Source organism: Hyaena hyaena, unplaced genomic scaffold (genome assembly GCF_003009895.1).
Source record: "Hyaena hyaena isolate Hyena2069 unplaced genomic scaffold, ASM300989v1 scaffold_911, whole genome shotgun sequence".
NCBI lineage: Eukaryota > Metazoa > Chordata > Mammalia > Carnivora > Hyaenidae > Hyaena > Hyaena hyaena.
This window is the reverse complement of record NW_024081542.1, coordinates 670836-687556: the sequence shown is the minus strand read 5'-3', so window position 1 is coordinate 687556 and position 16721 is coordinate 670836. Positions and strand designations below refer to the sequence as shown.

Genomic DNA, 16721 nt, shown 5'->3' with positions numbered 1-16721 from the left:
TGTGCTGATAGCCAGCTCAGTGCCTGGAGCCTGTTTCAGATTCTGTGTCTCCCTCTCTCTCTGACCCTCCCCTGCTTACCCTGTCTCTCTCTCTCTCTCAGAAATAAATTTAAAAATAAATAAATAAACTAAATTATACACTTTCAATGGATGATTCATCAGAATTGTTATCTCAATAAAATCAAAGGATATCACTGAGTAGGGAAAAGATGGTCTTTTGAGATAAACGGTGCTGGGTCAACTGGATATCCACCTACAGAAAAATTTATTTTTATCCATACCTCACCTAACACACAAAAATCAACTCCAAATAGATCACACATCTCAAACTGAAAGGCAAAACTAAAACTTTTAGAGGAAAACATAACAGGACATTTCCCTGACCTTTGTACAGATTTTCTGAAAAGGATACAAAGAGAACTAAACATAATTTGTTTTTTTTTTAAATTTTACTCTTTTATTTTTTAAATGTTTACTTCTTTTGAGAGAGAGAGCAAGTGCATGCACACACACACACGTGTGTGAGCAGGTCAGGGGCAGAGAGAGAGAGGGAGAGAATCTTAAGCAGGCTCTGCACTGTCAACATAGAGCCCAATGCGGGGCTTGACCCCACGAACCATGAGATCGTGACCTGAGTTAAAATCAAGTCAGACACCAGCCTTTACCAATCCTTATTGCACCCCAACAGATAGAGTTAGCAGTTCTTTCCCCTCCCAACCCCCCAAATTACTGGTATCTGCTTATATTTCTCCCTTCTATACTGGAGTTCCCTCCTCTTGGGCATTAAACAGTTAACTTTAACTTAATCACTTGTATCTAGCACACTCTCTCAGAGAAAGAAGTACTGAGACCATTTGCTAGGATTCCATAGTCAGCATATCAAGTTAATCACTGGATTGGATGAACCCTATTTTGCAACATAAAAGTCTTATCTACTCTATCATTACAATTTGTCTTCACATTAAAAAAAAAAAAATCAGGTCAGACACTTAACTAACTGAGCCACCTAGGTGTCCCTAAGACCTTGTTTTTTAAAAAGACATAATCCATAGATCTGGCAATGAATGCCTATCCAGGACTTTACAAAATTCTTACAAATCAATCAGAAAGTGAAAGACATCCCATACGGGAAAACAGGCAGACGCTTGCGTAGACCCTTACCAGGGATACCCGAGTGCTCAATCACCTGGGGAGGTGCCCAGTGCAAATTAAACCACTGAGAAATGCTACCAGCCCAACATCAGAAAGGCTACAGAGCCAAAGATGGAAAACACCAAGTATTCCCACAGTGTGCAATATTGGAGCTCTCAACCGTGTGGCGGGAGTGCAATTTTACACACGGATTTGGCACCACCTGCAGAAGCTGAACGTAAACACAGTGCGCCACCCTGCAGTCTCACTCCCTGGCGTGCACACCTCCTGGAACTGCATGCGTGTGCTTCCCAGCAGACACATACTGGGACAGTCACAGCAGCACTTCTCACATGAGCCTCAGACTGGAAACGTCCCCATGCCCATCAGTCACAGAGTGGGTAAGTACGTGGTGGTGCACTCACACGAGAGAATATTACACTAACAGAGGCAGCTGGGTCATCGCCTTCGGCTGGAGAAGGAGCCGCCCACACTGCCCTGCTCAGCACCCACACTGGCACCCACCTCCATTTCCCCTAGTTTTTCCCTGAGGGCATCTTTCCTTTTTGCTCTGGAGTGGGGCCTGGTCCAGAAAGACCTGAGGCCTCATAGTGATGGTGAAAGCAGGTCCAGGCATAGGGAAGCCCTTCTGATCCTAGAGTCTAGCCTAGAGCTCCAAGACTTGAATAGCCCTCCAGCAACACCCCAGTGATTACCCACCCCCCCCCACCATGTGTTCCCTGATGTCTATGGGCAGGAAGAGCGTGTCCCTCAGAAGTGGCTGGTCCCCGACTCTGCTGAGAAAAATGAGCCAGGAGTCCCAGTGTGGCCCTGGGGACAGAGGCACATCCCCAGCTCTCTGGTGGACCCCAAGCAGGCTCCTCCCAGAGCCCCCACTCCCAGCCCTGCCTGAGCTTACCGGCAGTCCCTCTCCAGCCCCTTGGACTCATCCGTGCAGTAGAAAAACTTCCCTTTGAAGAGCTGCACCGCAATGACAGCAAATATGAACATGAAGAGCATATAGACAACCAGGATGTTGAGGACGTTCTTCAGAGAGTTCACCACACAGTCAAACACAGCCTGGAGGGGAAGAGAGCTCAGCTCAGAACCTCCGGGCCTCCCAGTACCCGAGGACCCTCGAAGCCGTAATCGTGGAGGGGCCTGCTGCCCGCTGGCTTAACACAGGAAGCTGCCTGCCACCGCCTCTCCCAGGACGTGATGAGTGGGCAGGAGGTGGTGGGACAGGTGGTGTGGGCGGGCGGGCTGGCCCATGATGGGAACCTGGTGCTAGAAGTCTGGGTCAGGCTACGTAAGTGAGGACGGCCTGGAGCCCAGGCCGACCTGCATCAGGAGTGTCCGACACGGAGGTGCGAAGAGTGTGGACAGGGATATGGCCAGCCCCTGCTCCTGCACCTGGCCTGCTAGTGGGCCACACTGCCCCTGCTTACCAGCGGCAACCAATATAGGGCAGAAAGGCAACAGTGCTGTGGCTAGCTCCAAGACAGGGACTTCTGGCACGTTTCAGAATAGACCAGAGGTGACTCTGTCGTCTGTCACCACCACTGCCTGGGCTTTTTCTCAGATTCTTCCCCACCCAGAAGCTCAGCTTTCCCTGAATGCCCAGTACTGCTGACCCTGGCCCCGGTCCCTATGTCTCAGAGCTGAGGAGATTCCCCCCATCTTGCTCTGGCTGTGCAAAAAGGCAGACCCACAACCATCTCCCAAGACACTGCCTGGAACAGTCTAGACACCAGCAGCTGCCTCAGCAAATGCAGCCACTGTCCACTTGCATGGTGTCCATGACACCCCTGACCCGCCAGCCCAGGTCCAAGCCCCTGCATGGCACACAGGGCCTCTGGCCATCTTCAAGCCACCCCCCAGCCGACCCCTTCACAAGCAAACTTTCTTCTGCAACCCCCACACTGCTTCATGCCTGCAAGGCTGACATCTGCATGCTGCTCACAATACTGCACTACACAGTTCTGTGGGATTAAATGAGTTTAAGCATCCAAAGCACTCTTCACAGTGAGAAACAAGCTCAGTAATCATATTTTCACACAACTCTCCAAGTGTTTCGGGTCCATACTCTTTCCTTTATCCAGAACATCAGCCACACCCATCCTCAGGGCCCAGCCCCATAACCATTTCTCAGGAGCCTCCACCTCCCTGCATGTCCCCCTGGGCCCTCCACTTCTCTCTACTGTGGGTGCGCCGGGTTGAGGAAGAAGAGCCTTCCAGAACACTAGTGAGACTAAGTGTTCCTTGGGGGAGGGTCACAGAGCTGAGGGAGCCTGACCTGTTCACACAATGCACCAGTAGGGGTCCTCCCTCAGCTTTCTCTTCCCACCCCATGTGGGAAGCTGCAGCCAGACAGGGTTAGTTACATGTACACATGTGCACTCACACATTCGTGCACACTGCATACATAGAACACACACGTGCACACATGCATACCACACGTGTGTGCATACCTACATGCAATGCAACCTTGTACACACACATGCACTCACATCTGTGCACTGTGTGCGCACACACACAAGCATAACTACATGAACATATGTGCATATAGGCCTACACTCACGAGTACATGCACATCCACACATACACGTATACACAGCCCTGCACACTCCTCAAGCCCCAAATCCACAGTCTCACCTTGAGCTTAGGCAGCCGTTTTATGGTCTTGAGGGGCCTCAGGACGCGCAGGACTCTCAAGGACTTGATGGTGTTGATGTCTTTCCCTTTGGATCCTCTAGAAGGGAGAAGCCACACATGCAGACAGGCAGGATGCACACTCATGCTCAGATTCCACAAAGCCTATTGGGGTCTGGGTTAGGCTCCCCTGAGCACTTTGTCTCAGGCCCCAGGGCAGACACTTGGGAGCAGCAAGGCCTCTGCATCTCCTACAGGTTGCATGGCAGAGGCCTCATCTAAGCAGACAAGGGCCAGGGCCGAGTCAGCAGTACCTGGTTTAAGGGTTTCCAGGAGGGAAGAAGCCATTCTTCCATACCACGTCGTCTATTTCTACCCCAGCACTTCCCTAATATCCGCCCCAAACCAGCTTCATCTGGCCACCATGCTAAGACCGGCAATGGAAACAAAGAGATAGATGGGGGCTGGCCCCAGGACTGCGGATCTAGCCTGGCGCCAGCACAGGAAAGCCTACAGCCATTAGTGCAAGAGCCTTCTGGAAGGGCTGCTCTTCTGTGTCCTGGTATAGGGAGGTAGGGAGGAACATGTCTAGATCTCCCTGTCTATACTCTCTCAGCTGCCCCCACACTCCTCCAGATGATGTAAAACTGACAGAAAGGGGGGAGGAGAAGAGGGATGACAGGTGTGCTGGGAGGGAAGGAGGGAAGGAGAGAGTAAGAAAGGGAAAACGTTAGGTGAATACAGAGATGATGCAAGGGACAATGCAATGCAAGGAGTGGACAAAGAAAGAAAGAAATATTAAAGGGAAGAGAAAGAAACAGACAGAGAGGGAGGGAGAAAGAGCCACAGAGAGACAAAGAGAGCAGCAGACAAGAAAACCCAGACTGGGGGAGTGGGAGGTGTAAGACAAGAAGTCAGGTAAAGAAAATTCCAGGCACCAGATGCAAGCTTGGAAATCCAAGACCTTGTGAGCCCCGATCAGGAGCTGTCACAGAGGAAGCCAGAGAAGACCCAGCTGGCTCCCTCATGCTGTCAGGGGCCCAGAAACTGTCAGACTTTGGGGGCTGGCCCTCCTACCAACTGAAAGCCAGGGCTGGCATGGTGGGGGCGAGGGTCCCAAGTGGCCTTCACAGACTTCCTAAGGAGGCAATTCTTAGAAGCACACCCCGCCCTCAACAGTGGCTGAGGACTCAGGGCGGGGGGCCCTATTCCATCCTGCTCAGAGGCCACTTCCCTCCAGGCTCCCAAGGAGCCTGCACACAAAGAGAGGGGGCAGGGCTGCCAGTGGTCTTCTCTGGACTCCAGCCAAGCTCCAGGGAAAGTGAACTATGAGGCCCAGGCAGGATCTACAGGTTATATCTCTCCCAAGACCCAGCTAGGGCCTAGAGTCCAGAACCAGATCAAACTCTCTCTGAAACACCAAGCTTCCAGATGGGAAAAACCCACCCTCCAGACCACCATGTCAGGTGTTTCTATACCCCAGCGTTCCGGACACCCAACCCCAAACCGGATCCCTCCAGCAGCCCTGCTGAGACCAGCACAGAGAGAACAAGGGGCAGGGCGGGTGGGCAGACACTGAGGGAGGCAGAAAGGAGGGACGCCTGCTTTGGTTTTCTGGGGTAGGGCTCTCTGCAGGGGCGGTCCTCGGGGTGTTCTGTTTCTCTCCTGCCAGCTCAGAGCCTTTGTTTTGCTCTGAGGCCACCAAGCTGGATTGTACCCCTTCCCCTGTCTCACTCCCAAGCTCCTCACTGACACTTTATATACAAAGAAGGCCGGTTAAGACCCCCAGAGAGGCAGCTGTGGCGAGCAGAGAGGAGAGAAAGCCCTGTTTCTGGAGAAGAGAGGTGGGAAGGGATCACAGGATGCCCAACATCCTGGTGGCCATGGTTACAGCGGCCCCTCCTGAGCCCTCACTGCCCTCAGGGCCCATGTCCCCAATCTCCAGAACTCACTTGGGGCACCTCCCCACCAAGGACTGGCCATGCCAAGCCCCAGCCCCAGCTCCCAGCCCAGCCCCCGGAAGTGAGGCAGGAACACGTGGCGTGGGGACATGGCTCCTGGCAGCATGCATCCGGGACAGTGGAGGAAGATGAGCGCAGGTGAGGCATGGTGGTGAACCGGCCCACAGGGGGCCATGTTGTGCTATGATGTGGGGCAGGACGGGGCAGAGGGAAGGCATTACCCCATGAAGCTCCTACCGAGAGTCCAGCAAGAAGGAGACAAAGAGAAGAGAGTCAGTGAGGAGGCCTGGCCCTCCCCAAGGGCTCAGAGAAGATGAAGACACCGTCCCTCAGTGTCTGCATCCACTGGGGATCTTCCTGATCTCTGGATTTCCTCTACAGCCCCACCCAAGCCCCTCACACTTGTCCCATGCCCACCACCATGCAAGGTCTGAGCCAATCCAGGCCCAGCCACAACAGGGCTGAGTGTTGCCTGCTACGGAGCTAGAGAAAGTGGTCTAACGCTCCAATGGAGAAAGACACGCACCAGCACAGCCCAGCTCTGGCTGAATAAGTGGTGCAGCTGAGGTCAGGACAGGTTGTTGTTCTGAAGGGCCCGACAGGTAGGCACCAAATAACCCAGAAGACCGCCCACACAATTTCAGAACCACGAGCTGTGGCAGGTCCAAGTGGGCCTTAAGACCCTCTCAACCCCACACAGCCCAGCCCCAAGTAGACAGGAGCTACAGACAGCCCGGGCAGGCCAGTGGGCCACCCCTTCCCTTACTCCCACACGCATTACGGCTCAGGGGACTGCAGCCCAGCCAGACCCAGAGCAGACACAGTACCCAGGTACTTACGAGAAGGCAAATGCCACCAAGGCCCCACTGACCACGATGAAGTCCAGAATATTCCACAGGTCCCGGAAATAGGCCCCAGGGTGCAGCAGCAGTCCCAAATCAATCATCTTCAGAGGAGAAACACATATTAGGTACACAAGATTTAAAAAAAAATTTTTTTGTGTTTTATTTATTTCTGAGAGAGAGAGAGAGAGAAAAAAACAGCATGAACAGGGGAGAGTCAGAGAGAGAGGGAGACACAGAATCTGAAGCAGGCTCCAGGCTCTGAGCTAGTTGTCAGCACAGAGCCTGACGCGGGGCTCAAACCCACGAACCGTGAGATCATGACCTGAGCCGAGGTCAGACGCTTAACCGACTGAGCCACCCAGGTGCCCCAAGGTACACAAGATTTTAGAAAGAAAACCAGGGCCAGGCCCCCGAGTCATGGATTTGGGGAAAAGATTCTACTCAGGGTACACCCTCTGAGGCCCTCAGTGGGCCTTTCAACCTCGGTGCCATTGATTGAAATATCCCTCATTGGTAATGACTGGCTGAGATCTTGCCTGGGTCCCCAACCCCCTTGGAGCCTGAAAATGAGACCCCTCGCTCCCGCATCACTGGGCTGCAGGAATACACAGCCCCAGGATCTCCTGCCCAGACTCTCAGAGGGTCAGCTCTGTAGCAGGAGAAAGGACTGGTGGGGTTCACAAGGACCTGGCTCTGCCCCTCCTAGAGTTGTGATTTCCAGCAAGCGCCTTAATATCTCTAAGCCTTAGCTTCCGTGTCTATAAAATAGGATGACAAAAAAAAAAAAAAAAATGCTTCCCCCGCCCCAGGAATTTACAATAGGAAGTGAAGAAGCAGAGGTGATATACAGATGGACACACACACGGAAGTCACCAAGTTATTGGCACACCCGAAGCTGCACTGTAGTCAAAGATTGCATATGTGTGTGCATGCAGCTGTGTTGCACCGCCACCTGTCAGACACTTAAAAAGGAGCAGTGCCTGTCAATACTTAGAGACAGAAATAATCATAATGAAATGGTCAGTCTTTAATCGAACATCGAACACTTGAGCTCTTTTATTTTATTTATTTATTTACTTTTTATTTATTTATTTATTATTTTTTTAACATTTTTTATTTATTTCTGAGAGAGAAAGACAGCATAAGAAGGGGAGGGTCAGAGAGGGAGGGAGACACAGAATCTGAAACAGGCTCCAGGCTCTGAGCTGTCAGCACAGAGCCCAATGCGGGGCTTGAACCCACGAACCGCGAAATCATGACCTGAGCCAAAGTCGGCCGCCCAACTGACTAAGCCACCCAGGTGCCCCTATTTATTTTTTTGAGAGACAACATGTGCACACTCAAGCAAGCAGAGTAGGAGCAGAGGAAGAGGGAGAGAAAATCTTATGGATGAAGATGTAGGGCTCCATCTCATAACCACGAGATCATGACCTGAGCTGGAGTCAGGTGTCAGACGCTTAGCTGACTGAGCCACCCCAGCGCCCCCTGAGTTCTTTTACACGAGTCTTCAGCACTCACTTACCGTGACGTTCGGGTGCTGAGGCCTCCACCCTCTCCCCAGGCTTCCCTTCTTCCCAGCCTGATGTCATGGGCCTTCCTCCTCTGCTATCAGGAGGCAACCCCGAGGGGGAGGTTGAGCCCACGCTCACGGAAGCCTGTAGCCCTTGCTTAGCAGTGAGGTGGAGACAGGGATGGTGTTGGTGAGCTCTCCCAAAGCTGGGATAATGTGGTGACTCTTTCATGAACTGGCCTCTGCCCTCCGCAACACACGTCACCACACACCTGTGCATGCGCTCTCTCACTGAGCATACACCCAGGGCACACCCACCACATGCCCTCATCAGAGGCCACAGGGGCCCCGTGGCATCTCAGTCATAGGGGAGGATGAGCAAAGCCCTGGAGCCACCAGGGCAACCACACATCTCACCTTTATCACCATCTCAAAGGTAAAGACGCCTGTGAAAATGTAGTCCATGTATTTCAGAGCCTAGAAACAGCAGGAAGGTTATTGTCAAAGGCTAGGCTGAAATCTTGAGCTGAGACTATTTCAGGGTGAACACGTTTTCCCTCCAGGCCTCTGAGCAAGACACCTCCTTGGCCAGGGGGGCTGTGGGCCACTGTCATGGGAGGAATCCCAGCTGGCAACAGCACTGGCCCTGGGCATATCCTCACTATTCCTGTCTATAACTTGGGGCTGGACCAGGAGGTGCCCCCAGACCTTCATCCCCACACCCCTAGAGGGAGCAGACAGGACTCTGGCACCTCCCAGTCCCTCCACAGCCTGAATGAGGTGCTCACATTGTTCCTGGGTGAGTCTGTCCGCACAGGATCCTCAGCTGCCAGGGCAATGCTGCTCAGGGCAATGACCACGAGGATGACCATCTCAAAGTACCGCATGGTCACGATGTAATGGCAGAAGCGGCGGAGCCTGTGGGGCAAAGCACAGATCACCCGGGACCCACATGTGGGCTGGGCTGCCCCTCCCCCCCCACCTCTCCACCCAATCCCACCCACTCCACCCCTGCACCAGAGCACATGCTTGGCCTTTCCCTGCAAGAAAGTGTTATACCAGAACCAAGCTGTACTAAGTATCTCTGGATTGGGAGACAGCAGCCAGCTTATTGATGGTGACTCAGACTCTTGAGAGGGTGTCTCAGGAAGAGGGGTGGGAAGGCAGGGGCCAGCAAATTATAGTTCACAGGCCTGTGTGTGTCCATAAAGTTCTGTGAGAGCACAGCCACACCCACTCATTTACTTCTGCGTGTGGACAGCCGTGCCCTGTACTGATTTACAGGCCTGCTGTACGTGGCATGGAGGGGTTGCTCAGAGAGGAGGAGGTTGAACACCAGCACTCCTATGGACAGCAGGCCTCTCTGGAGAGCCCAGGAAGCTTCTCTAGGTCCATGCTGGTCTGTATCTGTCTGAGCCCCCAGAGCTGCATGCACACACCTGTACTTAGTCCCTTGTCCACCTTCAGCACTAGTCAGCATCACTGACCACTATTCTGCTGTGTGGAGGCACGTGCCAGACAGGAGGGGTGCCGTGGTGAACAAGGGCACCAGAGTACAGTGTAGACATAACCCAACAGGAGACTCCCAGATGCTGACAGGTGCTAGAACACAGCAGTAGATGGTGACCCAGCAGGTCTGGGAAGACCTCTATGAGGGCAGTGAAGGTGACAAGGAGGAGCAGTCACAGAACCGTTGTACAGGGCAGACATGTGTCCCAACTCTGGGCTCTGCCCCTCCCTCTTACCACCACTTCCCTATTCCCAGGGCCTTGGGTCTGAAGGAGCTCCCACCTCCGGGCCACACCCACCCACTTCTCTCTGCCTTGAAGGGCCTACTATGCTCTTTTCCTCTTCACCACAGCCATTGCCACACTCTGGCCCCCACACCCACCAGAGCCGCTCTTCCCATGGCCATGCCTCCCTCTGCACGTACACACCTTTCTTCCCAGCTCCAGGATGCTCCATCTCTGCCTCTTTCCTTCTGCATCTCAGGGTTGAGTATCCACCTTGAGCTCCACCCCTAGCATCTGCCCCTGAACTCACCTGGCCTTGAGATGTCCACCAGCCACCCCAGCTCTGCAGGGTCTGCGCTCGCCTCCCTAGCTTGGTGGGGCCCCAGCCATCAGGCGGAAACTCTGGGTGTCATCCCTGACATCCCCTTCTCCTTCCACATCTAATTTATCGTCAAGTTCCACTGATTCTGTTTCCAAAATTTCTCCCCAAGCATTTCACTCCCAAACCTCCACACATAACATCAGATCTTGTCCATCTTTTCCAGAAAACCCTGACCACCTAGTAAATGGTGTCCAAGGACTCTGCTGACATGCAGCCTGTATTGCAAATGACCCCCAGCTGCCTCTCCACGCTTCTCGGTGCTCTGAGGGCAAATCACAGCCTCTTCATAGGACACAAAACAGCTGGCTGGCCTCTGTGCTTTTCCACTCGGTCCTGTCTTCAGCTGTTCTGCACCTGACGCCCTCACTAGACCATTATGATTTCTCTACTCTCCACAACGAATGCTTGTTCCTCTCTCTTCACCTTAGCTCTCATCCACCCTTCAGGATTCAACTAAGATCCCTACTTCCTCCAGAAAGGCCCCCTGACATTCCCCAGCTGCTCCCAGATGTTACCTGTCCCCTCCTGCACCACACAGCAGTGTTCACAGGCAAGGCCACATTCTCTAACAGAGCAGAGCAAGCTCCCAGGAAATGTGTGTTGAATGAAGGCATGGAGAAAGGGATGGAGGATGGAAAATGGAGACTGAATGGAGAGACTGCAGGCTGGAGGGATGGGGACAGAGGACGAAGCCTGACTCAACCAGATCTGGCTGCTTTCTGGCCTCCCTGCTCCAACACGCTGGCTTTTAAGTGCTTCCACTTTTGCTCTATCTATTGACTCTACCAGGGATGGTCTCCTTCCCCCTCCTCACCATTGTTGCCTCCCACTGAGACCAAACATGACCTTCCTGTCTTCACTTAGCTTATTAAGGACAGGGATCCTTGTTTGTTCTGCTCATTACCATGCATTCCCAGCACCTAAAATGCTGTTAGTATGTAAATATTGGTTGACCTAATGCAGCAGTTGGGCTGATGAGTGGATGAGAAATGCTGGTGACTTCGTGATAAGCCGAGAAGAGAGAAATGGGCAGATATGTGAGTGAATGTGGTGCGCACACACATGCATGCATGCACAGTGGGCATGATGGAAAGGTGGACAAATGGAAGTGTGCATACATGATGGACCATGAATTAGGTGCACGTGTGTGGCAATGAACCCTCGCCACAGTGGGGGTTAACAGCAAGGCTCTGGGACTGACTAACTAGGTTTAAACCCTAGTTCTACCATTAGGGCTGACTGGCTGTGTGTCTGTGGACAAGCCATGGACCTTCCCTGTGGCTTTGTGTTCTCCTCTGTAGGGTGAGGTAAGAGAAGTATGTCCTTGCAGACTGCTGTGATGCTCAGGACATTAGAACATGCAAAGTACACGGAATCAGTTGGTCTGCCGGGTCATGTCAGCACACCCTGCTACCATGCACTTGGATCATGGTCACAGACATGGGACAGGCACACAGCATGGGCAGGTGAAGGAGACTCACAGGTTGGTGGGGCTTAAACAGAACATGGAGCTGTATGGGACGATAGGTCGGGGGCCACTCCTCATCACGTCATCAGCTTCTACCTCCTTCTTCCCCTCAGCTTGGCTTTCCAGGTCCACGTTACCACCTACAAGGATACAGGGCCACCGAGTTAGAGGTGTGGCACACGAGGAGCCCACATCACACAGGGCCACCGAGTTAGAGGTGTGGTACATGTGAAGCCCACATCACACAGGACTCACCCAGACGACAGATGCGGTCCCGTCCCCAACCATACAGGTCTGCAGGGATCCAGCCAGGGAAGGGTGTGTGGCTAAGAACACAGCTTCACATGAGACTCCCTCCAGTCACAGTCAGATCACAACTGAGAACTGAGACATCACTGAAGACCCTCCTCATTTCTTGCTGTACTAGGGTCAGCACTGTGCCCTTGGCTGTGGACACCTCTGCCTCCACCAGGGGCCATTGGTCTAGATGTTCTACGAACACCAAAGTCCACACTGGCCCCAGAGACCAGGACCGGTAGGCTCCCCTCCCCGGTTCTGAGCTCAGTGCCTCCCTGAGGAAAGGTGAGAATGCCCCACTGCCTCTGCAGGCATCTCGGGCCAGGAGGGCGGGGAGGAGCAGTCCTGGACACGGATGCCCTCCCGAACATGGTGGTCCCGCCAGACCCTGCCAGGGATTCTGCCTTTAGGGCCCTGGCAAATACCCACAGAGCCAGGGCAGTAACCCAGGGAGGACCTGAGTACAGCATACATCTCGCATGGGTTCTGCCCCCCACTTCTTACACCCTGCCCCTCAGCCCCATCCTTTGCTTTCCCACTAATCAAATTACCTGGGGTTAAAATGGCCATGACCCTGTTTTTGTTAAATTGATTTTGTTGTCTGTACATAGTATTTTTCTCACAGTGACTTTTCATTTTTAACTTTCCTGAAGTATGTTTCCATTCTCATGATAACAGAGTACCTGAGACCCCAGGGGCAGTAGGGCAGTGCAGTGACCTGGAGCTAATGCCTATTGGCATACCCCATTTTTACTTCTTACAAGACACATAAAAGCAGAGGTTGTTAAAGGGTAGCGAAAATGAGGGTGGCTATGCCCAGGGCCTGTGTGGCCACTAGTCCTGCAGAAGACAGCGGGGCCAGAGAAAAGTCCTGGCTACACGCGGAAGAGCCCGGGCAGCAGCAGCAGCTGTCAATCCACCAAACTCCTGGCTGATGGCATAATTATATAATCTTCTCAGAAAGCAATTTGGCAATAAAGTCCTAAAAAATTCTATTTATTGATTTAATCTGTAAGACATTATCTTCTAAGGAAATCAAACAAGCACACAAGTCTGTATTCACAAAGGTGTTTGTGTTAAGTTCTTCTACAAAACCAAAAAATCATAAAATGTACAGCTATAGGAGGAAGATTATGTATTTGAATCATCTTACTACAGATATTAAAAATGTCTACAAATAGTTTCCATGAGAAAAGAAGCTAATGATATCATAAGTTTAAAAAAAGGCTATATACTTGCATATCCAAGATGTACTCAACTCCAAAAAAATAATGTGTATGGGAAGAGAAATAACACGAAAATAATAATAATACTAGTAATAGCAATAGTAATCTCTTAATGGCTGACAGGAATTTTAATTCTCTTCACTATACTTATAACAATTAAAAATTGTTTCCATGATGAGCATAGATTACTTTTAAATTAAGAAACATTTATGATTTTAAAACCACAGCATTTCAGACTCTTGCACAGTTAACAGTAAGGCAGGACCGATATAGACTCAATGAGGAATTCTACTGCTCGAAAGGAGTAGAACAAAGATGCTAGACCCTGGATGGAAATACTCCTCCTGAAATAGATTTACAGCAACAACAAAAGTCATCACTTAAGTAAAAGCAGACCAGGAAAAAAGGAGAGGATCAAAATGAAACTGCTGCAGACTAAGTAAACTCATTGTTAGAAGTTAGGGAAAAAAAAAAAAAAAACTTGACAGTAACAAAAGTTTAATCACAGAACAGGATACTTCACCAAGCAAAATGGCCAGATACAGAGCAAAGGATAAAGAAAGGAAGAGAACATTTGCGAAAAACAACCATGTGCCGGACATCATCCAAGTGCTCTGTATGATCCAACAGCACTCACTGCATGCATTATTACCTCCATTTTCTTTCTTTCTTTTTTTTTTTTTTTTTAATTTCTTTATCTAGAGAGAGAGAGAGAGAGAGAGAGAGCGAGAGCGAGAGAGCGCGCAGGGGAAAGGCAGAGAGAGAAAGAAAATCCCAAGGAGGCTCTGCACGGCCAGCACAGAGCCCGAACCAGGGCCCAAACCCACGACCGTGAGATCATGACTTGAGCCAAAACCAAGAGCTGCATGCCTCACTTGACTGAGCCACCCAGGCACCCCTGTTATCTCCATTTTCTAGATTACGAACTGAGACATTACCTAGTGGGGACATGGCCTACCAAGGCTGGGGTAAGAACCCTGTGTTCTGGGTCCCTACAAAGTAAAGAGCTACATGAGGGTTCCTACTGAACGGCTCCCCTCGAAGAAGACTAAAGTGAGCCCAGACTGGTGGTGCTCTGGGCTTCTGGGAAAGCAGATGTCATGACAAAAGCACCCCCTCATCTGGCCCTGCAGATTGGGCAACCTTCTCACCTTGAAGAGAATGTAAACCCCACAGACACCCATGCTAGAGAGAGAATTCCTCTCCTGTACATTCAGAATGGCACCACCTATATGCCACCCTTGGAAGAACTGAAAATGTAGTCAATGGATTCATTTTATAGAGGGCTTCATTATCTCACAAAACCCCAGGCAAGAAATGGTAGATTTAAGTCAGTCATACATGAACTCTAAATAAAAATACCGCCAAATGAGGGGCCCCTGGGGGGCTCAGCCGGTTAAGCTTCCAACTCTTGATTTCAGCTCAGGTCATGATCTCACTGGTTCGTGAGTTCAAGCCCCATGTCGGGCTCTTTGCTCTCAGACGGCGCAGAGGCTTGGGATTACTGTCTCCCTCCCTTCGCCTTGGCCCCATTTGTGCTCACTCACTCTTCCTGTTCCTCCCCCACTTGTGCTCTCTGGCTCTCTCTCAAAATAAATAAACTTAAAAAAAAAAAGTCACCAAACATACAAGGAAGCAAGATCACCATGAATGAAAGACAGCAGAAACAACAGATTTAAACCCTCCCTAGACTACAGATACAAGAATATTTTTAGAGACTTTATTTATTTACTTTATTTATTTTTGAGAGAGAAAGGGGACACAAGTGAGAAAAGGACACAGAGAGAGGGAGAGAGAATCCCATGAGGGACAGAGAGAGGGAGGGAAAGAGAAGCAGGGCTCACCAGAAGCCGGGGTCAGGCTCACCCAACATGAGGCTTGTGCTCACCCCACGCGGGGCTCACACTCATGCACGATCATGATCTCAGCCAAACTCAGATGCTTAGCTGACTGAGCTGCCCAGGCGGCCCCAGATTCAAGAATTAAAAAAAAAAATTTTTTTAGATGAGAAATATAAAATAGCTAAACATAAATATGTAAAGAAACAAAAAATGAATCTTAAATGAACAAACCATAAAAGTCTATAAAATTAATCCAGCATTTCGTGATTTGTGACAGAGAAATGTAAATGGACTCATCCTTCCACTGAAAACAACTATAAAAGCAAACTAAATACATAATGTAACTGTTTAAAGGCACTGGGAACCAATCAATGTGGACAGAAGCCAAGAAGCTACAATCCTTGGGAGAAGGGAAGAACAGAAGTGACCCCACAGTCTCCACCCCCACCCCCAGCTTTTCCCCTAAGGCCATGTTGCTCTTTGTAGTGCAAGGAAATAGAATCCAAGCAGAAAGCAACAGTCTTACAAAGCAGAAAGAGAAAAAGACTAAAGTTACAAAATAACAAAGTGTCTGGGAATGAGAGTCACTCCATAAGCCCCAATTACCCTTCCTTCACTGCTGCACATATGCAAAATGAGGCTGGTCTACACTAGAAGCAAATGCCCTCAAGGAAGCTCAAAGGAAAGAGGATGAATGAAGGTTTGATCCTGGGGGTCAATGCCAACAGAGATTTAACTTTGCTATTACTTTTTATTAGGATTGTTCTTGCTTCCGTTAGTGTTCTAGTTTCAGAGCTGCACAGATCTTGAATTACTGCCCTTTACCTTATCTTTTCTCTCAGGCCTATTATATTCAGTGCATGGTATTGTCAGGAATGAATATGTCATGTTGTAGCAAGGATGTCTATAGTTAAGGAAGACAGAAAATGATATTAATCAAAAACACAAGAAATAATAAGTGTTGGGGAGGACACAGAGAGAAACCCTTCTGCACTGTTGGTGAGAATGCAAATTGGTACAGCCACCGTGGAAAACAGTATGGAGATGCCTCAAAAAATAAAAACAGATGATCCAGTGACTCTACTACTGAGCATTTACCCAAAGAATATGAAAATTTCAATCAAAAAGATATATGCACCATTATGTTTATTGCAGCATTATTTATAATGGCCAAAAAATGGAAGCAACCTAAGTGTCCAATAATAGATGAATGGATGCGCAAGATGTGGCATATGTATACAATACAACATTACTCAGCATTCAGGGAGCCTGGATGGCTTAGTCAGTTCAGTGTCTAACTCTTGGTTTCAGCTCAGGTTATGATCTCATGGGTTTGTGAAATAGAGCCCTGCCTCAGGCTCTGTGCTGACAGAACAGAGCCTGCCTGGGATTCTCTCCTACCTTTCCTCTGCCCCCAAATACTCCTGCTCTCTCCCTCTCTCTATCAAAATATATACATAAACTTAAAAAGAATTAAATAAAATAAAAAGAATGAAACAGTATGAATGGATCTACACAATATTAGGCTAAGCAAAATAATTCAGTCAGAGAAAGGCAAATACCAAATGATATTACTCATATGTGGAATTTAATAAATAAAACATTCAAGAGGCACCTGGGTGGCTCAGTCAGTCAAGCATCTGACTTTGGCTCCGATCATGATCTCACAATCTGT

General features: G+C 50.1%; 1 protein-coding gene across 1 annotated transcript in view; it reads right to left on the bottom strand.

Moving 5' to 3' along the window:
- Positions 1-16721, bottom strand: part of CACNA1B (calcium voltage-gated channel subunit alpha1 B) — a 196237-nt gene that overhangs the window by 51274 nt on the left and 128242 nt on the right. Inside the window, exons 21-26 of the mRNA XM_039220724.1 lie at positions 11696-11822; positions 8888-9017; positions 8517-8576; positions 6584-6690; positions 3787-3883; positions 2051-2211 (exon numbers count right to left, since the gene is read on the bottom strand). Coding sequence (XP_039076655.1) covers positions 2051-2211; positions 3787-3883; positions 6584-6690; positions 8517-8576; positions 8888-9017; positions 11696-11822 — 682 coding nt within the window. The remainder of the gene's footprint in view (positions 1-2050; positions 2212-3786; positions 3884-6583; positions 6691-8516; positions 8577-8887; positions 9018-11695; positions 11823-16721) is intronic.